At 37.6% G+C, this 26,738-nt stretch overlaps 1 protein-coding gene across 3 annotated transcripts in view; it reads left to right on the forward strand.

Moving 5' to 3' along the window:
- epb41l4a (erythrocyte membrane protein band 4.1 like 4A) overlaps positions 1-19,152 on the forward strand; it is a 59,222-nt gene extending 40,070 nt beyond the window's left edge. For 2 of the 3 annotated variants that reach the window (XM_067397385.1, XM_067397386.1), the window contains exons 11-23: positions 5,086-5,163; positions 6,048-6,163; positions 8,443-8,530; positions 9,465-9,542; positions 10,281-10,394; positions 12,568-12,618; positions 13,317-13,394; positions 13,627-13,746; positions 14,429-14,476; positions 14,570-14,638; positions 15,768-15,878; positions 17,959-18,037; positions 18,486-19,152. In XM_067397385.1, coding sequence (XP_067253486.1) covers positions 5,086-5,163; positions 6,048-6,163; positions 8,443-8,530; positions 9,465-9,542; positions 10,281-10,394; positions 12,568-12,618; positions 13,317-13,394; positions 13,627-13,746; positions 14,429-14,476; positions 14,570-14,638; positions 15,768-15,878; positions 17,959-18,037; positions 18,486-18,596 — 1,141 coding nt within the window. In that variant the 3' untranslated portion in view covers positions 18,597-19,152. The remainder of the gene's footprint in view (positions 1-5,085; positions 5,164-6,047; positions 6,164-8,442; positions 8,531-9,464; positions 9,543-10,280; positions 10,395-12,567; positions 12,619-13,316; positions 13,395-13,626; positions 13,747-14,428; positions 14,477-14,569; positions 14,639-15,767; positions 15,879-17,958; positions 18,038-18,485) is intronic. The other variant, XM_067397387.1, reaches the window with a different exon arrangement.
- The last annotated feature ends 7,586 nt before the right edge of the window (positions 19,153-26,738 follow it).

The following is a 26,738-nucleotide window of genomic DNA, read 5'->3' on the forward strand; positions in this document are numbered from 1 at the left end:
AACTAAACAAAAATAGTAATATTGAAAATAAACAAAAATGAATAAAAGTGCACATAACAAAATTACAAATCTTAATAGCTAAAATGAAAACTGAAAGTATACAAATAAAAGCTAATTCGATATATAAAAAAAAAACTATAATAGTATATAAATACGAAGTTCTGTCATGACATTTTAGATGGCACAGGCTGATAGGTTCTTAACTCAATCTGCTTGTAATCACATCATTCTCTATAGGACACAGCTGATTTGTTGATTTTTGTAGCAGTTGCAGCATGCTTTCAGAAACCCTCTACCTTCCCCAACAATAACCAACAGCAGCAATAACCAGCAGCAGAAATAAGCAGCAACAGCAATAGCCAGCAGCAATAACCAACAGCAGAAATAAGCAACAGCAGCAATAACCAGCAGCAGAAATAAGCAACAGCAGCAATAACCAGCAAAAGGCAGCAGCAGCAATAACCAACAGCAATAACAGCAGCAGAAATAAGCAACAGCAGCAATAACCAGCAAAAGGCAGCAACAGCAATAGCCAGCAGCAAAAATAAGCAGCAGCAGCAGCAATAACAGAAGCAATAACAGAAGCAGCAATAACCAGCAAAAGGCAGCAGCAGCAGCAATAACCAACAGCAATAACCAGCAACAAAAATAAGCAACAGCAGCAGCAATAACCAGCAAAAGGCAGCAGCAATAACCAACAGCAATAACCAGCAGCAAAAATAAGCAGCAGCAGCAACAATAACAGCAACAGCAATAACCAGCAAAAGGCAGCAGCAATAACCAACAGCAATAACCAGCAGCAGAAATAAGCAGCAGCAACAGCAATAACCAGCAAAAGGCAGCAACAATAACAGCAACAGCAATAACCAGCAAAAGGCAGCAGCAATAACCAACAGCAATAACCAGCAGCAATAACCAGCAGCAGAAATAAGCAGCAGCAATAACCAGCAGCAGAAATAAGCAGCAGCAATAACCAGCAGCAATAACCAGCAGCAGAAATAAGCAGCAGCAATAACCAGCAGCAATAACCAGCAGCAATAACCAGCAGCAGAAATAACCAGCAGCAATAACCAGCAGCAGAAATAAGCAGCAGCAATAACCAGCAGCAATAACCAACAGCAATAACCAGCAGCAGAAATAACCAGCAGCAATAACCAGCAGCAATAACCAGCAGCAATAACCAGCAGCAGAAATAAGCAGCAGCAGAAATAAGCAGCAGCAATAACCAGCAGCAATAACCAGCAGCAGAAATAAGCAGCAGCAATAACCAGCAGCAATAACCAGCAGCAGAAATAAGCAGCAGAAATAAGCAGCAGCAATAACCAGCAGCAATAACCAGCAGCAGAAATAACCAGCAGCAGAAATAAGCAGCAGCAATAACCAGCAGCAGAAATAACCAGCAGCAGAAATAAGCAGCAGCAATAACCAGCAGCAATAACCAGCAGCAGAAATAACCAGCAGCAGAAATAAGCAGCAGCAATAACCAGCAGCAATAACCAGCAGCAGAAATAACCAGCAGCAGAAATAAGCAGCAGCAATAACCAGCAGCAGAAATAACCAGCAGCAGAAATAAGCAGCAGCAATAACCAGCAGCAATAACCAGCAGCAGAAATAACCAGCAGCAGAAATAAGCAGCAGAAATAAGCAGCAGCAATAACCAGCAGCAGAAATAAGCAGCAGCAATAACCAGCAGCAATAACCAGCAGCAATAACCAGCAGCAGAAATAACCAGCAGCAATAACCAGCAGCAGAAATAAGCAGCAGCAATAACCAGCAGCAATAACCAACAGCAATAACCAGCAGCAGAAATAACCAGCAGCAGAAATAAGCAGCAGCAATAACCAGCAGCAGAAATAAGCAGCAGCAATAACCAGCAGCAGAAATAACCAGCAGCAGAAATAAGCAGCAGCAATAACCAGCAGCAGAAATAACCAGCAGCAGAAATAAGCAGCAGCAATAACCAGCAGCAGAAATAAGCAGCAGCAATAACCAGCAGCAATAACCAGCAGCAATAACCAGCAGCAGAAATAACCAGCAGCAATAACCAGCAGCAGAAATAAGCAGCAGCAATAACCAGCAGCAATAACCAGCAGCAATAACCAACAGCAATAACCAGCAGCAATAACCAACAGCAATAACCAGCAGCAGAAATAACCAGCAGCAGAAATAACCAGCAGCAGAAATAAGCAGCAGCAATAACCAGCAGCAGAAATAACCAGCAGCAGAAATAACCAGCAGCAGAAATAAGCAGCAGCAATAACCAGCAGCAGAAATAACCAGCAGCAGAAATAAGCAGCAGCAATAACCAGCAGCAATAACCAGCAGCAGAAATAACCAGCAGCAGAAATAAGCAGCAGCAATAACCAGCAGCAATAACCAGCAGCAGAAATAACCAGCAGCAGAAATAACCAACAGCAATAACCAGCAGCAATAACCAGCAGCAGAAATAACCAGCAGCAGAAATAAGCAGCAGCAATAACCAGCAGCAGAAATAACCAGCAGCAGAAATAAGCAGCAGCAATAACCAGCAGCAGAAATAACCAGCAGCAGAAATAACCAGCAGCAATAACCAGCAGCAGAAATAACCAGCAGCAGAAATAAGCAGCAGCAATAACCAGCAGCAGAAATAACCAGCAGCAGAAATAACCAGCAGCAGAAATAACCAGCAGCAGAAATAAGCAGCAGCAATAACCAGCAGCAGAAATAACCAGCAGCAGAAATAACCAGCAGCAATAACCAGCAGCAGAAATAACCAGCAGCAGAAATAAGCAGCAGCAATAACCAGCAGCAGAAATAAGCAGCAGCAATAACCAGCAGCAATAACCAGCAGCAATAACCAGCAGCAATAACCAGCAGCAGAAATAACCAGCAGCAATAACCAGCAGCAGAAATAAGCAGCAGCAATAACCAGCAGCAATAACCAGCAGCAATAACCAACAGCAATAACCAGCAGCAATAACCAACAGCAATAACCAGCAGCAATAACTAGCAGCAGAAATAAGCAGCAGCAGCAACAATAACAGCAACAGCAATAACCAGCAATAACCAACAGCAATAACCAGCAGCAATAACTAGCAGCAGAAATAAGCAGCAGCAGCAACAATAACAGCAACAGCAATAACCAGCAAAAGGCAGCAGCAATAACCAACAGCAATAACCAGCAGCAGAAATAAGCAGCAGCAATAACCAACAGCAATAACCAGCAGCAGAAATAAGCAGCAGCAGCAATAACCAACAGCAATAACAGCAGCAGCAGAAATAAGCAGCAGCAGCAATAACCAACAGCAATAACTAGCAGCAGAAATAAGCAGCAGCAATAACCAACAGCAATAACAGCAGCAGCAGAAATAACCAACAGCAGAAGCAGTAGTAAAAACAGCAGCTGCGTAACAGATCTATTCCAGCAAGACCAAACATATCAACATTATCATATCCATTTCCGTGCCAGTTAGCAACAAACTTCGATATAATACTAAAATAACACTGATCAAGTGCAAAACATTTTTTTGGATATAATAGAATGCTGTTACTATGTTTTTTTGGACATGCATACTGTATATACCACATAAGATTAATATTTAAGTCACCTATATATAACACCTATATATATAAAATTAACATCCGATATACTATTTTGTCATGTAACTTAGAAAATATGTGCTTCTTGTGGTAAAAATGTAACTAACTGGTTTTATTAAAGTCAAAGATATTATTTGATATGACAGAATCAACCTGACTATATTACGAGCACCAATAAATTCAATCATTTTAAGGCTCAGGTCAGTAACAACTCCACATTTTCACTGCATAAAACTGCTTTACTACAATACTTTAATAACCATAAAAAAATCATTACTTGAAATAAAATAAACATTAACTGAACTAAAATAAATAAAAAACCTTAGCTTATTATATTTCAGCTGGTTGCAATGGCAACACTTCTCATTTTCGTTTAGTTTAAGTAAACAAAAATAACACTGGTTCCAACAATCTCATTTACATCCCTTAAAAACATCTTAATCCTGTCTGCACAGAAGCCAAAACCAGCTGCATTATACTCTGACTGTGCTGCGTCCTGTACGTTCTCACAGAGAAACGCTGTGAACTGAAGGGCCCTTCAGATTCCCGGGGCTTTACTGAGGCTCTTATTTACAGGAGAAGCTTTCGGGGCTGTGCTCCAATCCTCCCCGCGTCGCCTCGCGCGTTCAGAGTCGTCTCTGGTGCTTATTTAATCAGAGTGGTCTCACTCTACTCCCCAAAGAGCTTTACGGCGCACAGAATGCAGGAGGCTGGAGATTTCTGCTGGTAATCCGCGTGTGAAACTCAAATTCAGGAAAAACAAAGAGCGACACGAGAGAGATTTAGACAAGTTACACCTCCAAACTATGTGAAAAAAATGCTAAAACTTTATTAGAATTACTGCTAACATTTTATAGTAAGGTCCCATTTGTTAACATCAGTGATTAAGATTAATAAGTGCCATAGAAGTATTGTTGATTGTTAGTTCATGTTAACTAATGGCAAATGAATCCTTGTTGTAAAGTGTTGCTGAATTGATGATTGTTCGTGTTGTTTGCTATTGCTATTGTTCATATAACGTGTGCTGAGCTCAGTGGCAAACCTTCAGTGGCAAATCGTTGAGCTGAAACAGGACTGTCCGGACTTTAAAAACAAGCCAAATCATGTTCTGTCATCTAAACACAAAGATCTCTGAATGTTTTATCTAGCAACAGCACAGCCATGTACAACACACATCCGTTCTAGTCTGATCTCTCATTATGTTTTGGCTTTTAATTTCTCTGCTGGTTGGCTCTGTGTTTTATCAGAGCAGCATGTTTATAGCTTTTGAATTTTAATGAGAGGAAAGCTCTCCTTAACACTTGTTCTGTAATTTTCCTCATTAAAATATGGGTGTAAACAACAGATTTGCCCCGCACAGATGTTTGGAAGGAGCATCCATGTTTCATCAGAAGTAAAATGAAAAGGAGAATGGATAAATACATAAAAACCTGTAAATTAAAGCTTTCTTGTTCATCTAAAATGTTGATATTTTTGTAAATGTTCCAACTAAAATGTCTTTTACAGAATGCCAGAGAACGAGTCTAATTCTCTAACAAGGAAACTGTCCAAATTCAGCTCTCTGGGCTCGAAACATCGCTACAGGTTCGTAAAAGAGAAATTAAATCAATTGAAAATTTAAATTAATACTTGAATATTCATCAAGCATGCATTAAATTGACCAAAATTGACATTATTTATAGTGACAATTATACTGTTCTCAGCTGTTTTCAACATTGATAATAATAATCAGAAATGTTTGTTGAGCAGCAAATCAGCATATTAGAATGATTTCTGAAGGATCATGTGACACTGAAGACTGGAGACATGATGCTGAAAATTCAGCTTTGGTCACAGGAATAAATTACACTTTACAATTTATTCGAATAGAAAACAGTTATTTTAGATTGTAATATTTCACATTTTTAATGTTTTTACTGTATTTTTGATTAAATAAATGCAGCCTTTGTGATAAGAAGAGACTTCATTCAAAAACATTAAACAATCTTACCAACCCTAAACTTTTGAACGGTAGTATAGAAGTAGTCATAAATCTGAAGTCAGATAAAAACACAAGGCATGAGTAATGATATTTGATATGTACAGACAGAGATGTTAGTCACAGACAGTGATTTAATGCTGAATGTCTGTTAAACAGCAGTGACTCAGCAGTGACGTCATGTCTTTTATTCTCAGAGTTAGTCATTAACAGTGCAATTGCTTAAACTGCGGCATCACATTCATCAAATGTGGGCCGAACTCAAAAGAAAAGAAGTCCAAATAATTGCCAAATTGCAGATTGACAGCACTAAATCAACCACTAAACACCAGTTTTAAAAGGAACAGTTCACCCCTCCCAAAACAAAACATGTATTTCATTTCATACAGGTTTGGAATTGTTTATATTTTTGAGTGAACTATTCCTTTAATGATGTATTTTTATAGTGATACAGGAAGACTTGAATCATAATGTGTTTTTCTGCTTCTAGTGGAAAAACTGCAATGCAGATTGGAAGAGAGCCGTCTGTAACTCTCCCCCGACCCGACCTACAGGTGATCCGAACCCGCAGCAAGACCTACCCGAAGAGAAGCGCACAGCCTGCAGGTGAGCTGCATTTCACAGCAGAGTTTACTCTTGTTCCACCTGTCTAACATCATGTTAAACAATGTGGTGCTTCCTGAGGCAACCAACCACACTACATACTAGCAACTACCTAGCAACCACACAGACCACCCTAGTGACTACCTAGCAACCATAGAGACCACCCTAGCAACTACCTAGCAACCACACAGAACACCCTAGCAACTACTTAGTAAACACACAGACCACCCTAGCAACTACTGAGCAATCACACAGACCACCCTGGCAACTACCTAGCAGCCACACAGAACACCCTAGCAACTACTTAATAACCACACAAACACCCTAGCAACTACCTACTAACCACACAAAACACCCTAGCAACCACATAGAACACCCTAGCAACTACCTAGCAACCATACAAACATGTTAGTATCTACCTAGCAACCATACAGCACACCCTAGCAACTACCTAGAAATCACATAAACCACCTTAGCAACTACCTACTAACCAGATAGAACACCCTAACAACCACATAGAACACCCTAGAAACTACCTAGTAACCATACAAACTGTTTAGCAACTACCTAGCAACCATACTGCACACAATATCAACTACAAACAGCATAGCAACTACCTTGAAATCACACACACAAACCAACCTAGCAACTACCTAGCAACCATACAAACTCTTTAGCAACTACCTACCAATCAAACAGAACACCTTGGCAACCACACAAACAACCTAGCAAATACCTAAAAAACACATAGAACACCCTGGAAACTACATACTAACCACACAAAACACCTTAGCAACCACACAAGCAACCTATCAACAACCTAGCTATGACACAAACCAACCAAGCAACCACATAGAACACCATAGCAACTACCTAGTAACCATACAAACTCTTTAGCACCTATCTAGAAACCATACAGTGCACACACTAGCAGCTATCTAACAACCACACAGAACACCCTGGTAACTGCATAGCAACCACTCAAAACACCTAGGGTGTTTTGTGTGGTGTTTTGAGTGGTTGCTATGCAGTTACCAGGGTGTTCTACCTAGCAACTACCTAGCAACCACACAGATCACCCTGGTAACTACTTAGTAACCACACAACACACCTTAGCAACTACCTAGCAACCACACAGCACACCCTAGTAACTATCTACTAACTGCACAGAATACCCTAGCAGCTACATTGCAACTGTATAAAACCCTAGCACCTACCTAACAGCCACACTAGCAACTACCTGGCAACCACACAGAACACCCTGGTAACTACATAGCAACCACACAAAACACCCTAGCAACCACACAGAGAATACCCTAGCAGCTACAGACCAACAATACAAAACACTATCAACTAACAGCCATACAAATCACACTAGCAACTACTTAGCAACCACACAGAACACCCTAGCAACTACCTGGCAAACACACAAACACCCTAGCAACCACACACAGAATACCCTAGCAGCTACAAAGCAACAATACAAAACCCTTGCAACTAACAGCAATATAAAGTGTACTAGCAACTACTTAGTAACCACACAGAACACCCTGGTAACTGCATAGCAACAACACAAAACACCCTAGCAACCACACAGAACACCCTAGCAGCTACCTGACAACTACACAGAACACCATGGCAACTGCATAGTAACACCTCAGCATGGCAGGATTGTGGTGAATATCTCCATTTACATTGTCTGATACAGTCATGTTGTTGGACATTTTGAGCTTGTACAAAGAAAGGTTAAAAGGAAACCCTGAGTATCACATGACATGCAGCTTTGGTGTGCGATCGGTCAGTTTGGTTCCACCTGAGTTGATCCGGTTCTTTGTGAAACCGCCTTCACTTCAGCGCTCCACAGGCATGTGATTGAGATCTGGCATGCCAACAGAAAGCTGTTGTTGTTCGGCTGAGACAGGAATGTGTGTGTGTGTGTGTGTGTGTGTGTGTGTGTGTGTGTGTGTGTGTGTGTGTGTGTGTGTGTGTGTGTGTGTGTGTGTGTGTGTGTGTGAAGTGACGCAGCTCTGCACAAGTCGCACCTGACCTCCACGCATGTGCTGCGCCTCTATTGTTCTGTCCAACCCCTGTGCACTTAATCATGGAAACTGCCTTCAGACGGCAATCACTTGAAACAACAGAGGAAAGACGTGAGAGGGCTTGTGTGGCGGATACAGATGGACGCAGCCAGTGTGATAAGAAATTGTTCTGGTTAACTGTTAATTGAATAGAGGCGCTAATTTCAGATTGATGCATTATTGTTTCGGAAATCTGTGCTTTAGGACGGAGCAACGGAGGCCAGACGGTCACAAAGATGGAGAACATGAGCGAAAGCCAGTCCAAAACCACCTCACTTACACCGGTCAAGAGGTATTAAACTCCTTCATTGAGCATTATCTGATTAAAGCCATCCAGTTCTTGAATAGCAAACATGATTTTCTTCCTCAAAACACTCTAAAATGAGATCTCAATTCTTTCTCATATAGCCTCTTCCACTCAGTAATCGCAGTAAATTACCAGAATGACTTTACCGGTAAATACTAGGGGTGTCACATTTTTGGGGTCACGGTTCAGTACGATTTCAATACAAAAGGAAAAATAGTCACACTTCAGTTTAGGGTCCAATTCTCACTATTAACTAAGACTTTTGCCTCAATAAACTCTTAATTACTGCTTATTAATAGTTGGTAAGATTGTTAAGTTTAGGTATTGGGTAGGATTATGGGATGTAGAATATGGTCATGCAGAATAAGGCATTAATATGTGCTTTATAAGCACTAATACACAGCCAGTGTCAAGTCAAGTCACCTTTATTGTCCAGCTTAAATTCAGTATTGATTCATTCCACTGTAAAAAATTAGTTATTAATTTAGGTAATTTACCTATATATCAGCACTGGAGAAAACACAGTGATGTCATCGTCCAGCTCAGGTCTGTTCTCCATTGTTGTCTTCCATTACAAATTTCCAAACATTCTTAAGTCAAGGTATATTTACCCTGTCATTTTGCTTTTTGACACAGCAGTCTATAATATGAAAATGTATAGAAGCTCAGATCATTTAATCCTTGGAGAATGTGATGAGAAATGTTTGAGTTCATATTGAAATATGAAACTCTAGAGGAGATCCATGTGTGTTTCTCAGTAGAAACATCTGAGAAGCAGGAGATTCTGTACAGTCTCCTTTTGCTCTGTCGTTGATGTCTTTAAGATCTCATTTTAGAGTGATTTTCCTACAGGATTCTATGAAATAGTAAAACGCAAGCAGCAACAGTCAACATCATGTTTCATTATATTTTTCCAAAGTCCCAAAGTAAATACAGACAGCACTACAGACCAGCAGAACAAGCCCAGTGCACCATGGGAGGAAGACGCCCCACAAAGGTGCAGTACTAAGATCATTTGTTCAAAAATTAATAACTATATATACAGTATATATAATTATTTTAGAATTATTTGTAGACTATTAGTATTTATTTATATTTTAAATTAGCTTTTATTTGTATATTTTTATTTGTTTTTATATTTATTTCTGTTTATCTTTAATTTATTTTATTTCAATTTTAGTTTTAGAAATTTTAGTTTCAACTTAAACTTATTTCAGTTTCTAATTTATAATTTTCAATTTCTAGTTTCAAGTTTGTTTTTTATCTAATATTCATATTTTATTTCAACTTCTTTAGTTTTAGTTTAATAGTAACACTAGTGTTATTTTATGTTTTATGTATTCATAGTTTGAATCTGCTTTTATTTTTATATTTTTAGTTTTCATGTTAATTTTAGTAATATCAATGTTCTGTGTCATTTTATTTATTTTTTATTTTTAAATATTGCTATTTCGGTTAGCTTTAGTTATAGTTTTTAATCTTAGTGCTTCAGTTTAAACTTCTTTCAGTATTTTGCCAAGGCAACATTTCTAATTTTCATTTAGTTTTTCAATTTTAATTTATTTCAGCTTTATTTCACTTAGCAGAAATGTTTTAATAGTTTTAGTGAATGATAATAACCCTGAATAACACTTATTCATATTCATGTCCTGTGGTGTTTGAAGGTGTTCGATGTAATGTTTTGTTATGTTCATTCTTGTCCTCTCTAAGCTGTCCCTTCTTTGTTTTCCCTCAGCGGCCTGTACAACTCGGCCAGTGAGCGGAACAAATCTCCCAAATTCCCAAAAGCTCACAGACGTTCACCCTCAGGAGGCAGCGAGAACGAGACATCTCACTCGGCCCGCCGCAGGTGTGTGCTCAAGGGTGCACCATTGTGTTTGCATGCATTTTGTTTCTTCATTAAGACTCATTTATGACCGTAGCTGTGTTTGAAATTGCCCCCTATACCCTCATTCACTATTCCCTACATTACTTCACTAATAAAGTTCACTTGAAGGAGTGAATGAAAACGAGAGAGTGAATTCGGACACTACGCCGCTTTTGCATAGATTGTACTTGCTGATTAATAATCATTTGAAACTCGGCAGCTCCAGTAGTAATGAACAGATTTATCTTGAACTCATCATGGAAACTAGCATGTATAAACCTTAATTAAACAATTTAATAATCAATTCAAAAGGAATTTATACCTGTATGATATTACTCTGTACCCACATTGGACCAGCGGTTTGGAAAATAGATGAATGATTCAGTTGCGGGCGCCATCTTCTGGTCAAATGCGGGGATTCATTTGGCGCGCGACTCTCACAGTGCATTATGGGTATTCTCTAGCTGTTAAGTGTACGTCGGTTCTACACTCGTAATTGCTGTGCATTATAGGATTGAATGAATGCACTCAATAACGTCCACTATGGTTTCGGACACCACTACAAATTTCTGTCCCCTTAAATAGTGCACTATTTAAGGGTATAGAGGGCCTTTAGTCTTAAAGTCCCACTGAATTGCCTTGAAACGCACAGCATTATTCAATGTGTTGATGTAAACTGAAACTGGAAGACGGGGGGAACATTTCGAACAGCTCCTGCCCTTTTTTATATCACAGCTCAGCCAGAGCTGTTGAACTTGGTAAAGCCTCAGTTTCCTCCTAATGTCCTCCATATCACTTTAAAATATAGTATTCTGTGCAGAATTCAAATGGGTCCGATACGTTTTCTGGTATTCATTGTCTCACGCATATAATCCGCTCTGTCGTGTCTCTGTACCGGGGCAGACTGTGCTCGCGCTGTGGTTCGTGTAACACTGACGTGAAACCAGACTTCATTCGCCCCAATGGAAAGCATATTTACACTGTCTTAATTAGGGCTGGGGGATATATCGCATGAGATTGTCACGCGCTTTTCGTCAGTAAAGCCGGTTCCCTGATTACCGCTAAATCGCCATCACCTGCTTTCAAATGGAGCGGCATTTAATAGACAGAGCCGTAGTTCACTGACAAGCTACGCAATATCGCGTTCATTATCGCAGATGAATCGCCTTCGATAATGAACGCGATATTGCGTAGCTTGTCAGTGATCTACGGTTCTTCCCTCCATTTAAAAGCAGGTGATGGCCATTTAGCGGTAATCAGGGAACCGGCTTTACTGACGAAAAGCGCGTGACAATAGCATGCGATATATCGCCCAGCCCTAGTCTTAATCATTCCCTATCCCCTATATAGTGCACTATGTGCGATTCACCATATGTGAACAAGTGACTGATTTCAGCCACAGCTTCAGCATCTATTATTATGTAGTTCAGATTCTAGAGCACACTTGATTAGACAGAATGTATGATGTGAAGATGAAGTGCGGAGTGATGTCATCAAAATCATTTATCCATATTGGCGGAAGTGAGAGACTGTAAGATTTGAACACTTATATCTTCTAAATGCGATTTTTGTCATTGTTTTGGAGCACACTAGCTTATAGATAACATTAAGACTAATATATTCATACTATAAGCCAAAAAACTTACATTTTGATTTCAAGGGGTCTTTAATGCAGTTTGAGCACCTGCGAGTCAACACTGAATCTGAATCCAGATGCATTTGCTCCCTCTAGTGGAAATAAACTGGAACAAACGTCCTTTGTTACCTCTTATTTGTACTAAGAAGCCCAAGACAAAGAGTTGGATCAGAATAAAAATGTCTTGATTTACTTTAGTCCTTTTAATAATTGATAACACACTGAATATCTACAGTAGTTAAAAAAGGTTTTTGGCGTAATATAAACATATATTTCTAGAATGATTCTTTTTCAGCTAAAGTCTCATTGTCTGACAGTAAAGGAGCTGAAAGTTGCTCTAGCATCAATAAGACGCGAGTGTCGCCGCAGGCGAGGAACTGATGAAAGAATGCCTGAGAATAAATAAATACTGATAAATCCTCAAAGCATCGCTGGCGTTTGTGTGTGTGTGTCTGTCAGAGATGATGAAACAGTCAGTGTTTCTCTTTAAACGCCCTTCCTTGTGTTTTGTTTCGACAGGAGAGGCCAAACCGCTGACGACCCACAGGCCAACAAACAGCACAGGAGGAGGTTCGCTTTTATTCATTTGCTCCTTTAGATTGTAACAGATTCACAACTAATATAATATTACAAAAAGGAAACAATCAGTGTTTGGTGTCTCACAGTTCTTTGTTTTTCTGATATATGCTTTTCAAGACAAGTTTGTCAAGTTTGCTGTTTTTAAGTAGGATCAGACACTGTGCTTCACTCTTTTTGGGAACTGAAAGCACAATCAGATTAACCAAAATGTTTAATAAATGTACACATATAGGTCCAACTTGAATAGATAGCTCCCATTCATCTAACAATCGGTCCAATGAACCTGCCCATTTAGGCTTTCCAACATCAAAGTTTGTTCACCAACATTAGCTTCTAGTCCCACATATTATGTGTGGAACTAGAAGCTTCTAGTTCCATATATGTATATTTATATATATATATATATATATATATATATATATATATATATATATATATATATATATATATATACTCAATTATTTTTAAGAACATCTAATTTGGAGTGCAGATGCCACTTTATACGTATACTTCATACCATTATTTCTTGTAAATTGTGGGCTGTGATTTTTATTTGATTGATTTGTGATTACTATTTTTTGTTTTGTTTTGTTTTGTTTTTGCAAAACTGATGTTGATTAATATTCTAGAAATATTCAGGAATTTGTGTCCCTCTTTCATTCTGTCCTGTCACCTTTTGACCCCTTTAGGTCACGTTCCCGTGGCAACACCAGCAGTGGCAGTGAATCCGAGAATTCCAACAGGGAACATCGTAAAAAAAGAAACCGGTGTGTGATTCCACTGAGCTTTCGGGACAATAAAAAGGCACAGGGCTGCTGTGTGAGATATATGCACATTATAAATTATGTAATTTAATGGTCCTAATTGATTGCAGGAAATTGGGAAAATATTTGGGGAAAGCAGAAAATCTTTTCAGTTTGAAATAAAGCATGAATTTGAATCACAACATCAATGCAATCACTAGTAAAACTCTATGGAAAATATGGATGTGCACTGCAGATCCCGTCAGGAGAACGAGATGGTGGATTCTGGTCCGCAGTGGGAGGTTGTGCTGCGCAGACAGAAAGAAAAAACACAGAACGATCCGAACCATCGGCGCTCACGACACCGCTCACGATCGTAAGCATGAAATCATTAACCCTGTTAACCCTGATCATTTATTTAAATGGAAAGGTTATTGAACCTTTAGACACATTATAAAAAAAAATTGCATATGTGTAATTTGTCGAGTATCATATTTGATACATAAGGCTTTTATGGTATGATATAGTGAGAATATGGAGGAAAGAGACTCAATTTGGTGCAGTTGCTGATATTTATATGTCTAAAAAGTCAAAGTTTGTAATGTAAGTCAATGAGATCTTTATAACTGTGAATAACAGACTACATACATAAATTGCATAAAAATATCTATATTTTCACTCTACATCTTTCAGTCATATGTCTTGGTAATATGTTTAAATGCTTATTTTTATGATCAAAGCTCTTTTAAAGTATTTTTAAAATATATAATGCAATGTAATGCAACTAATATATGCAATGCAACCGATGAATCATATTTAATATTCACATTTTAACAATTTTTCTTTTAAACTTAAGTTTTTGTCCATCTTGAAATATCACTAACAATATAAAAAAAAAAAAAAAAAAATATATATATATATATATATATATATAGTTTGAGAACCCACAAGGACAGTTTTGACCATTTAGAGGCCTTTGAAATGTACATGTCAAATATGGTACAGTAGATTTATAGGGTTAAATAATACAAAATCTATGACCTATTTTCTTGATGTAGACGAAGTCCTGACGTTCAAGCTAAAGAGCAGCTCTGGAAACACATCCAGTGAGTTTTACGTCACACTCATCACTAATTAGAGAAAATGAATCTGTGATAAAGCAGAGGAGTCAGTGATGATCATTTTGTGTTTGTGAACAGGAAGGAGCTGGTCGATCCTTCCGGTCTCTCTGAGGAGCAACTAAAGGAGATTCCGTATAAGAAAGTGGAGTGAGTCTTTTCAAACTGTCCTATGAAAATAATGTGCTAACCTGCAACTGTAATTTGATGGATCCATTTTTACTTGATCTAACCCATAAAAATTACTTCCATTTATATAATTTATTAGGCTGATATTGTCAGATTGCATTTTTTTATTAGTACTTATAAAGCAAATATTAATGCCTTATTCTGCATGACTATATTCTACATCCTTTAATCCTACCCAAAACCTAAACTTAACATTACTAACTATTAATAAGCAGTAATTAGGAGTTTATTGAGGTAAAAGTGGTTGTTAATAGTGAGAATTGGACCCTAAACTAAAGTGGGACCAAAATGACAATTTAATTAAGATGAAAGAATGACTTTAATTAATAAAAAAATTAGTATTAAATAAAATAATATAAATATATTAAAAATAATTTAGTCGCAGTAACCATTCAAGGGCGAATGGGAAATCATTCTTAATTCATTTATAAATAAAGCTGATTATATAAGGACTTTTGTCTATTTCGTGTTACAGGAAGTGAAACAGTTTGGGTTGACCCAACTGAGCATTAATCTCTTTTACAAAGGAAAAAAAACATCATAAAACACCAAAAATTTACACAACTTGGGGACAATTTGCTACCTCATGAAAAATGAAAACCCCATATTGTTATATTTCATAACACGGTTGCAGACATGTATGCAAAGAATGTTTATTGGACTTTTAAAGTTGGCATCTTCCCTATTGTGGCGTATATCCAAGTGAAACAGCTACTTGATCAAGAATAAATGTAGGGAATTGATTGGATGGATTAGGTTTGCTATTGGTCGATCTTATGTGAGTGATAGGTTGTCCCGCCCTTTTGCGATATTTTTTAAGATTACAATGCACATGAATTAAAAAAAAAAAATGTCTGTCAGCATGTCAAAATCCCCAATGCATTACACTGACAATAAGTGTTGATAGAAAACATGCATTATTCAGCTCACTGAGCCTCTAAAACGGTCCCTGATGAGCCGCATGTAAATCTGATGTTGTGGGATATCAGTCTGATGAATGCTGAGTTTGCATTAACCCGGAAAAGAAGCTTTTAAAGACTAGGGCCCATGTGGCACCGAAGTACAAACAACTGTATGTATCTCATTTCAGAACACAAGGTGACCCGATCAAGATCCGCCATTCACATTCTCCCAGGAGCTTCCGGCAGTATCGACGCTCCAACTGTTCGGATGGTGAGAGGTCTGTGCTCTCAGAGGTCAAGTAAGTACATCCTGAGTGTGTGGTCAAAAATATTTTTCATATCAAAATCATTGTTCTTCATTTTAAAGAGGACCTACAGTATTTTGCCCTTGATTTAGTTTTTTGGGCTCTACTAGAACAGGTTTTCATGCTTGAATGTTCAAAAAACACATTATTTTGTTGCAGCACCTCTTTTTTCAGTCTGTCAGTAACGCTCTTGCTGCATCCCAATTCGCCTTCTTATACAATGCCCTAAAAGTATGTACTCTTTTTGTGAAGAAAAAGTACATACTTTTGAGTGTGTAGCTTTGGGACATACTATCACGTCATAAAATAGCGTCTTTAACGGTTGCTCTCTGTCGCTTAGTTACACGCATACTTTCACCACAAAAAAGTCCTGTCAATCATCTTGTCACAGTTAACATCCACATTTAATTTAATTTAATTTGGAGAGAAATGCAGCAGCACTTGAGACTCTCCTCATATTAATGCATAACAATGCATTTAAAAGTTAATGGCCAAACAATCTTTATAAATGTTTACATTGTTGTTGCAGATGAAATATAATATTTTTTATCAGGTTAAATGTTGATTATTGGTCACTCAAACTTCTCTACTTGACCGTCGGTCGTGTGTATCCAGCATGTTTGTAGTTTTTTTTTTAAAACATTCTTACTCGTGTTTGTAGTTCTGAACCAAATCCTCCAAAGCGCAATGGGTTGTGGGCAATATTAGCCTATATAGTGTCCACGGATCCACACTTCGAAAATCTACTGGAAATTGTAATCCTTCCGGGGACTTTTGACATACTCAACATACTATGCTTTGGGACACACTTATTTTATTCTCACATACTATTTAGGATGGATTATGTGGACACTGGGGTACAGGTTATGTTTAGTTCCTGTCTCTATGAAGCCCCTCCTTCCAAAAAGCACAGTGTGCCCTGATTGGTCGGCTGGACCAGTGCGTTGTGATTGGTCAACTGCTTCCAATGTGTTTTGGAAATGTAACACCCCTTACCATAACCGCGTTAGATCCAGGGTGTTAAAAAAAAAACAGCAGCTGTATCCGAAATCGCATACTTCCCTACTATAAAACACAGGGCCGGATTGGGACTCATTTTCAGCCCTGGAGTTTCATGCCTTAGACCGGCCTACTTTAATTCACGACTGACTATATTAAAATAATGTAATTAAAACCTCAGTATATAAGTCTGTTCTCTGCAGCCTTATAATTAATTGTATTTTTCAAAAATATCTTCAAATACCCATGATAGTACAAATGATAGTACAAAAAAATGCTAAAATTTGATATAGAGTTATTTTTATAGTTATAATAATGATTTTATAATGTGAACCATTGACTAATTCTCTAGCCATCTAGTGGCTGTAGTTAAAAATTCATGTTATTTTCATTTTAATTTAATTAAGTGTTTGCTTTCCAGTAGATGGCAGTAAATGTAGATCTTTATTAAAGTGGATTTAACATAAAATTTTGCCATTTTATATAAATGTATATACTTAAATTGTTACAAATTGAAGCAAATAAATAACACAAAATACCATCAATCTTACAAAATTGCACAATTTTACAGTAAAATATTAAAGTAGGCTATTACGTTTGTTTAAAAAAAAAGTTACATGTTACAAAATCACATTTTACTGTCTGGTTATGTAAGCTAGTTGGACAGAAAAATGAATATCGTTGGCCAATGTGTAATAGCATAGCAAGCAACATAACAGAAGTGATAGGCCCTATTTTTTATTATTTGCTTAGGCTACTATTATTACGATATGAGTAAGCTGCATACATGCCTTTATCTTTTGCATGTTTTCCCCTCTTCCTTTTTATTTATTTACATTACTTACGTTGGCTTAGACCTTTTGCCTTACCATAATTTAGCGCTGATTTACTACAATGGAGGCGTTTCAGGGGGTTCAGAAACAGTGACACTGATATAGAGAAGAACTCCTGCTGGAGGGACTTTGCAGAGCTTTTTCATGCTCAAACAGCAACATTACACACTAAAGAAAGATGAACATGCAAAAAAGCATAATTAGTCCTCTTTAATGCTCCTTCCATTCATTCATCTCTGTAGCTCTCGGACTGATCTGGTGCCTCCTCTCCCTGTTACCCGCACTGCAGACGTGCCCGGATCCAGCTCCACCCCTGCGCAGGTCAGACGCCACCTTCTTCATTACTGCAGACGCCTGCTTAAATATTTAACTAGTGAAAAGTTTCAGTGCTTATTAAAATATTAACCTTTAGAGTCCTATAACCTGTAGAATATTCTGTCATTTCTGATGTTTCTTTAGGGTTTAAAAGATCATTAATATTCTGCACTGACACTACAGTTCAACTAAATTTGAACTGAATTGATTTGTGAAGGATCATGTGACACTGAAGACTGGAGTCATGATGCTGAAAATTCAGCTTTTGTAATAATATTTCACAATATTACTGTTTTTACTGTATTTTTGATCAAATAAATGCAGCTTTAGTGAGCAGAAGACACTTTCAAAAACTCTTGACGGTCACATGTAACTGTGCTGTTTAGTCATATAATCAGCGTCAGATGTTTCTCGCTGTAATAATGTGTGCCTGTTTTTGTTTTGTTCCTTTCAGAAGAAGAAGGGCTCCAAAGACACTCTCTCAGAGAGCTCTGAACAGGACACTAAAAGCTCCGCCAAGGTGGTGAAGACCGTACACACATCTCGAGTGAAAGCAGAAACGTGACCGATTTTCACCGATGACGAGCGGCAGGTTTGCCGGTGAAAATGAAAAGTCAAGCTCTGGTGGAGTCTGTATGGAAACACTGAAGTGATCCAGATACACGGACACCCTCAATGAAAATTCAAGCTACTTTCATCATATTTCATGCCATAAATCAGTTTAATACCACAGTAAAATGTATTTCTTCACTGGTCTAGATTTTCCTGTGAAATTAGTTTCATTTCCTACTGACAATCAAATGAAGGACGGTGGACCGTTGTATAGCGCACACGACTCAGACTCTTTTGAACACATTTTCGTACAGTATTAAACGTCTGTGAGCTCAAGCAGCATGTGGGAATGGTGGTAAACAGTGCTTTGTATTATTATTATTATTATTATTATTGTTGTTGTTGTTCGTTGTGTCCTCAGATTTTAGAGTCCGCTCTGCTGTAGGAAAGGTTGCTGCTGTATTTCTATTTTTGTTTTTGCACAATAATGTAGACTCTCATTTCTGTTTAACAAAATCACTGTAGCTAAACTGGAAGCTCAAATTCTTCTCTTCTTGTCAATAAAGACATTCCATTGCATTCAGACTGGGGTTATTTTACCTGCATGTAACCAGCATGTTGAAGTGACACACTGCAGCCAGTAGAGGGAGGCAAACAGCTTTAAGTGCAATATATAGTACAGGTAATCATTTTACTGAGGAAATACTATGCACAAGACAGCTGGGCACTTTGCAGTGCTGGGTAGTAACAGATTACATGTAATCTGGATTATGTAATCAGATTCCAAAAATTAATTAGGCCTACTCTGTAATTAGAGTGTATTAGGCCTATGTTTTAAAATACTTGTAATCGGACTACAGTTCTTTTTTACTGATTGCATGTTATTCCAATCCATGATTGGGGGGTAAATTGCTTTTATTTTTTCTTCTGGAAAGTATTTTATGTAGCTATTGTAGGGAAGTACTAAAAAATATCTATTTAGATAAAATAAGAACAATTTCCAATCATCCTGTTCAAAGACTTACACACACTGGTTGTGTTGCCTTGGGCATCAGCAAATGTTTGCAGCTTTTGATCATCCAGGTAAAAACACACACTACTAAGAATTAAGAATCAAGCATGTAAACTTCTGAACTGGATCTTTTGTGTAAATTCATTTATTATTATGCATTGTGCTTATAAGGCAATACACAAAAAACAAACAAACATAAAAAGGACAAGAAAAAGGAAAAACTTATACAACCGGGTCTTCTAATGGTTTAAATTTCTTTAATGAACCAAGCAGTCTTCTTCCACTTTTTAATTTTAACATTCTTAAAGATTTAGAGTAAATTCAAAATTCTTTCTGAAAAACAGAAAACAAAGGCAATTACAGTTATAAATATATTTCTCCAAAGTGAAAATACTGTTCAGTAGAAACTGAATGTGTACAACTTCCATTATTATACCAAAAGTTGTCACTTAAAAAAAAAAAAGAGAAAAAAAATGAAGAAATCAAAAGCCAATCATATATGTCAGACCAAAACTCTCTAAACAGTCAAAAAACAAATGCACTGTTGTTTAAATTTCAGAATCACAGAAAGTACAATTATTGTGTTCAATATTAAATCTATATCTAAGAAGTTGTAAAGATGGGTAAATATTGATTTTTTTAAATTGTACTTTGGGAGTATAGGAAAGGAAAGATGCAAACTTCTTAATGTAGTCTATATGTAAACAAACATAATGTGACTTGAACTGTATATATATTTAAAGTTCATCTCAGATTGCTTTTGGTGCAATAAACAATTAGTTTAGCGAATGCTTATATCTCCTAAATGCGAATTTTGCCATTGTTTTGGAACACACCAACTTAATCATAACTTAAGGCTAACATATTCATACTAAAAGATTTTAAAAAAACTTACATTTTGATTTCATGGTGACTTTAAATGCTTGTTTTTTTAGGTCAACAACTTCTAAAAACTTCAAAAAGTTCTGTTTTTTTTTTTAAGCTTGTTTGCTGTACACCTTGTCACATAGCAGCTTTTAGACATTGTTCTGTTTATAAGTCCGCTTCACGCAATACAAAGTCAATGGAGAGGGTTGGATTGATTGTCGCTATCACATCAAACGCCAGGCTCCAGCATATAATTAACTATGGCCGCAAGGGAGTCGTGTAACATTAGCAACACATTATTAGCTGTTTGATAACATAGTCAAGCAAAAGGCTAATCTTATTAATTACCGTTATGTGTCCGACGTTGTAAAAAGCCATTGCGCAGCGTTTACCTCTCAGCTCGTGCGAGTGAGTGGAGGCGGGGCTAATTAGCATATTCATAGAGCCGCGTAAGCTATTTAAGGGCATGAAGACATTTTTTTTCCACAGGAAAAAAAGTTTAAATGTGTTATTTTGGTGATTAAAGATGAGTTTTAAGAGATAAAACTCATGATTGACTACAGGGGGAATTTAATAAATCTCCAATGTAAGTTTATTAGGGGCCAAGCACCGAAGGTGCGGAGGCACCTATTGTTATTGTTGGCGTTCTTTTTTTTTTTTTTTTTTTTCATTCTTCTTCTTCTTCTTCTTCCGCTCTTGAAGTCTATGGCAGCCCATAGAACTGCTTGCGGGAAAGTTATGAAATTTGGCACACAGTTAGAGGACAGTCTGATCTATGTCCATAGCAAATTTGGAGTCTCTAACTCAATCCCTCTAGCGCCACCAGCTGTCCAAAGTTGCACTTATGTTTATGTTAATAACTTTTGAACCGTAAGGGAAACAAAATTTCCTCTGATTCCTTGGGTCAAGCCGAATCGAATGCACCCTATGACGTCATTTTCCGTCATGAAAAATTTTCCGCCATTTTGAATTTTCTGAAAAATATACTTTTTCGAACTCCTCCTAGGCCGTTACTCCGATTTTCATGAAAATTGAATCAGATCATCTTCAGACCATGCTGACAAAAAGTTATGGAATTCAAGTCGATTCCTCAAACTGTTATCAAAAAACTCGCAACGAATTGTACGTAGTGCTTGCGAAAACAGAAGTAAGGCTGTATTTCCGCAACGCTTTATCGTATTCAGACCAAACTTGGTACATGGCATCACAAGCATAACCTGAGGCACCATGCAGCGTTTCGGCACAGCGCCACCTACTGATGCGGAGATATGAAAAATGGGTATTTTTGCTTATAACTTCTGATGGGTTTGTCCAAAAATCAAAAATCATGGTCTCGTTGGATTCGGGGAATCATGCCGAGTCGAAAGATATCCACTTTTCCCAATTCGGCCATTTTGGCCGTCGGCCATTTTGAATTTTGTGCTAAAATGCTGTATTTTTTTCGAACGCATTAACATATCTTTACAAAACTTGGTATGGGTCATCAGGACAATGCCCTCAAGGAGCCTTAGAAGTTTCGGACCAGCGCCACCTTGTGGTCAAAAGTTATAACAAAATTTACAAAAATGCTAATAACTTTTGACTATATTAACCGATTGTAATGAAACTGGTCTCAGTAGATTCCTTGGGTCATGTTCACAACAAAGATATCAAATTTGCTATAGTCAGCTGAACTTCCTGTCCGTTGTATTGTTTTTCTTTAAAAACCTACTTTTTCGAACTCTTCCAAGACCGTTGCTCCGATTTTCACCAAAATTGAACCATATGATCTTCAGACCATGCCGACAAAAAGTTATGGATTTCAAGTCGATAAGTCAAACCGTTTTTGTATATCAGAGCAAAGAATTTGAGATATGATGCAAAAATTACTCTTGAAGCTGTATCTCTGCAATGCTTTATCATATTCAGACCAAACTTGGTACGTGTCATCACAAGCATGACCTGAGGCATTATACAGTGTTTCGGCGCAGCGCCACCTACTGGAGTGGAGTTATGAAAAATGGTTATTTTTGCTTATAACTTCTGATGGGTTTGACCAAAATTCCTAAATTTGGTATGGGTCATCAGGACAATGCCTTGAAGGAGCCTGAGAAGTTTCGGACCAGTGCCACCTTGTGGTCAAAAGTTATAACAAAATTTACAAAAATGCTAATAACTTTTGACTGTATTCACCAATTGTAATGAAACTGGTCTCAGTAGATTCCTTGGGTCATGCTGAGAACATAGATATCAAATTTGCCATAGTCAGCTAAACTTCCTGTCCGCCATATTGTTTTTCTTTAAAAACCTACTTTTTCGAACTCCTCCTAGACCGTTGCTCCGATTTTCACCAAAATTGAACCGTGTCATCTTCAGACCATGCAGACAAAATGTTATGGATTTCAAGTCGATATGTCAAACCGTTTTCATATACCAGAGTAATGAATTTGAGGCATGATGCAAAACAAACTCTTGAACCTGTATCTCAGCAATGCTTTATCATATTTAGACCAAACTTGGTACATCTCATCAAAATCATGACATGAGGCATCATGCAGCGTTTCAACGCAGTGCCACCTACTGGAGCGGAGATAAGAAAAATGGTTATTTTTGCTTATAACTTCAGATGGGTTTGTCCAAAAATCATAACTTTGGTCTCGTTGGATTCAGGGAGTCATGCCGAGTCGAATGATATCCAATTTTCCCATTTCAACCATTTTGGCCGTCGTCCATTTTGAATTTTGTGCTAAAGTGCTGTATTTTATGAACGCATTCAAGTACCGTTATGAAACTCGGTATGGGTCATCAGAACAATGCCCTGAAGGAGCCTGAGAAGTTTCGGACCAGTGCCACCTTGTGGTCAAAAGTTATTATGAAATTTACAAAAATGTTAATAACGTTTGAATATAATTACAGATTGTAATGAAACTGGTCTCACTAGATTCCTTGGGTCATGCCGAGAACACGGATATCAAATTTTCTATAGTTGGCTGAACTTCCTGTCCACCATATTGTTTTTCTTTAAAAACATACTTTTTCGAACTCCTTCTAGACCGTTGCTCCGATTTTCACCAAAATCAAACCGTATCATTTTCAGACCATGCAGACAAAAAGTTATGGATTTCAAGTCGATATGTCAAACCGTTTTTGTACACCGGAGCAACAAATCTGAGGCAAAAAACGACTCTTGAAGCTGTATCTCTGCAATGCTTTGACATATTGACACCAAACTTTGCGATTGTCATTGTCACCTCACTCTGACCATACCACATTAATTTGGTCAAAGCGCCACCTATTGGTCGAAAGTGATGAAACAGTAAATCCTCATTTTTTTATCATTTATCAGCTCTTTTGCCTAAAATTATCTTAATAGGTCTTTAATTGCTCACTGTTGCAGTTGGCCTGATGCTCACAGCCATGTTGGCTGGCTTCTTGTGCCGTTTTTGTGCTTGGCCCCGTAATTGCTGCTTGCAGCTATATTTATGTTTTGCAACGTTAATGAGGTTATTAATCTGACTATATGCAAACGCCTGTTTTTATGGGATTGAAAAATAAAATGGTTTTATAATATTTTTTAATGGTAAAATGCTTAATTTAGCATACTCCCTTCATGGGTATATTAACATTAACTAAGATTAATAAATGCTAGGTCTAGTGAGCCGGCTGAATCCAGGTGTTTATTTTATAGATTATTGCTCATAAGGTAGTTTACTTATGGTTTAGAAGTGATGTAAAACAATCGTTTATCACTTAAAGGCTACTACAACTGTTTTAGTTTCCACATATTACAGACTCTTTCAGCCCAAATCATGCTAACAGCCCTTTGCTGCCATCATGTGTATTTCTGACAGCGAGTGTATATGATTTGTTAAAGGATTAGTTCACTTTCAAATTAAAATTTCCTGATAATTTACTCACCCCCATGTCATCCAAGATGTTCATGTCTTTCTTTCTTCATTCAAAAAGAAATTAAAGGTTTTTGATGAAAACATTCCAGGATTTTTCTCCATATAGTGGACTTCAATGGAGCCCAAACGGTTGAAGGTCAAAATTACAGTTTCAGTGCAGCTTCAAAGTGTTCTACACGATCCCAGACGAAGAAATAAGGGTCTTATCTAGAGAAACCATCGCTCATTTTCTTCACAAAATTAAAAATTCTATACGTTTTTAACCATAAATGCTCATCTTGAACTAGCTCTCTTCTTCTTCTCTATTTGAATCCCAGCAGTGTAGACACTGCTAAGTGTATTACTGCCCTCCACATGTCAAAGTTTGAACTAAATTGTCATATACAATATACTAGTGCAAGTATATAACAATTAGTTTCAAACTTTGACCTGTGGAGGGCAGTAATACACTTAACAGTGTGTACACTGCTGGGATTCAAATAGAGAAGAAGAAGGGAGCTAATTAAAGCTGCTGTAGGGAGTTTTTAGAAAATTTGAACAAGCACAACTCACAGGTCACTCCCCCTTGCTCTCTGCTGCGCTGCAGCCCTCCCTCCACAGCTCCTCCCCCATCACAACGGAGCCTGCCGTGAACGCGCAGGCTAGTAAGGCGGATAAACAGTTATGGCACATTCACTGGTACAGACGAAACATCAACAATATGATTTACATTGACTATTGTATTTTGCAATACATGTAATGTAACTATATGACGTTGCACTATTTCTATAAGTAATAAATAGCTAGTATGATAATATAACGGTAACTAATGTTAGAGTATGCAAGTAATTATTCTATCGATATGTAATGCTAAATAAGGTTTGCTAGTACATTATTTCAGCAACATGACAAGCCAGTGAATTAGTAGGTTTCAATAGTTGCTTTGCACAGTGCGTGACATTTGATCTGTATGTTATGCGGCTAGAGTTTTGACACCGAGTCAATGAGCTCTGACGAGGAATTCACACCCACAGCGACTTCGAGGAGTCAACGGGCGGGGAGAAGAGGAAGCATCAGGCAGGGAAGGGGGAAGGCCTGTTTTGAAATTATCTTAGTTGTGTAGTTCTTAAAAAATGAAACAAATCAAGCAGGGATACTTACTTGTCAAGCAGAAATGTGGCAAACTCTGCATCGGTTTTTAATCCTCTCAGGACATATAGCTCCCTCCACCTCGGAAAAGCCGCGCCGATATTTACCCTTGTTTTATTTCGGGCTCTAATTCTTTCTTTTTGTCTTTTTCCGTTTACCCGTCTTTATTTTATGAGCAGGTTCCACTGGAGGAATTGGCAGTTTGGATTGTTTGTCCGGCATAAGCAAAGCTGCGGCACACCGGTAATCTTGAATTTGACGCCTGTACACGCTCTGCATGAGAGTGGTGTGATCACTGCGCACACAAGCTTGATTGACACTGCTAAGACACTCCTCCTGGCTCTGATTGGTTGTTTCTTACCGGGAGCGGTGTATTTCTGCAAATGGCAATAGGACCACTGGGAGGAGCCAGATGTAAAAATATGTAAAAAATACATTTTTACAAAAGTTACCTACTGCAGCTTTAAATCAATTTTTTTTAGAAAATGGCCGTCCTCGTCTGGGATCTTGTAAAGCCCTTTAAAGCTGCACTGAAACTGACATTTGGACCTTCAACCCGTTGAACCCCAGTGAAGTCCACTATATGGAGAAAAATCCTGGAATGTTCTCCTCAGAAACCTTTATTTCTTTTCAGCTGAAGAAAGAAAGACATGAACATCTTGGATGACATGCGGGTGAGTAAATTATCAGGAAATTTTAATTTGAAAGTGAACTAATCCTTTAAGGTACATCCTTAACCCTGTAAAGCCCACTGTTGCAGAATTACAACATCACTTTCAAAAAAAAAAAAAAAAAAAAAAAAAAATGCCTGCAAATGTTTTTTTTTGTTTTTTTTTTTCTTTTCTCAAGGCCACATTTACATGGTTAATGGGTTCTATTGTTTGACCTCACAATACTATTGGATAGAAGAAGTAGGTCCGGTCATCTGGCCATGAACTCACTCTACCTGCAAACTTCGTGTTGAGCTCATCTATTTTTTTGCATGACTGGATGTCGTCAATATTCAAGTAAGTAAAATTCCTTACATATTTTTTTGTGTGTTTATTAAAATGTCTAGAACACATAAATATTTCGTTATTTTGGAAAACATTCATCAAATTTGATTTAGAACTTGTTAAGTCCATGTTGTAATTCTACAACGTTGGGCCAGAGTGGTAGTCAAAATAGCCTGTGCTCCTACATGTTACATAAGGACACTGCACTTCTCACATGGTCACAAATTGAAATTTAAACCGTTAGATGATTCATTTGAACTAAGTTA

Source organism: Chanodichthys erythropterus, chromosome 10 (genome assembly GCF_024489055.1).
Source record: "Chanodichthys erythropterus isolate Z2021 chromosome 10, ASM2448905v1, whole genome shotgun sequence".
Lineage (NCBI taxonomy): Eukaryota > Metazoa > Chordata > Actinopteri > Cypriniformes > Xenocyprididae > Chanodichthys > Chanodichthys erythropterus.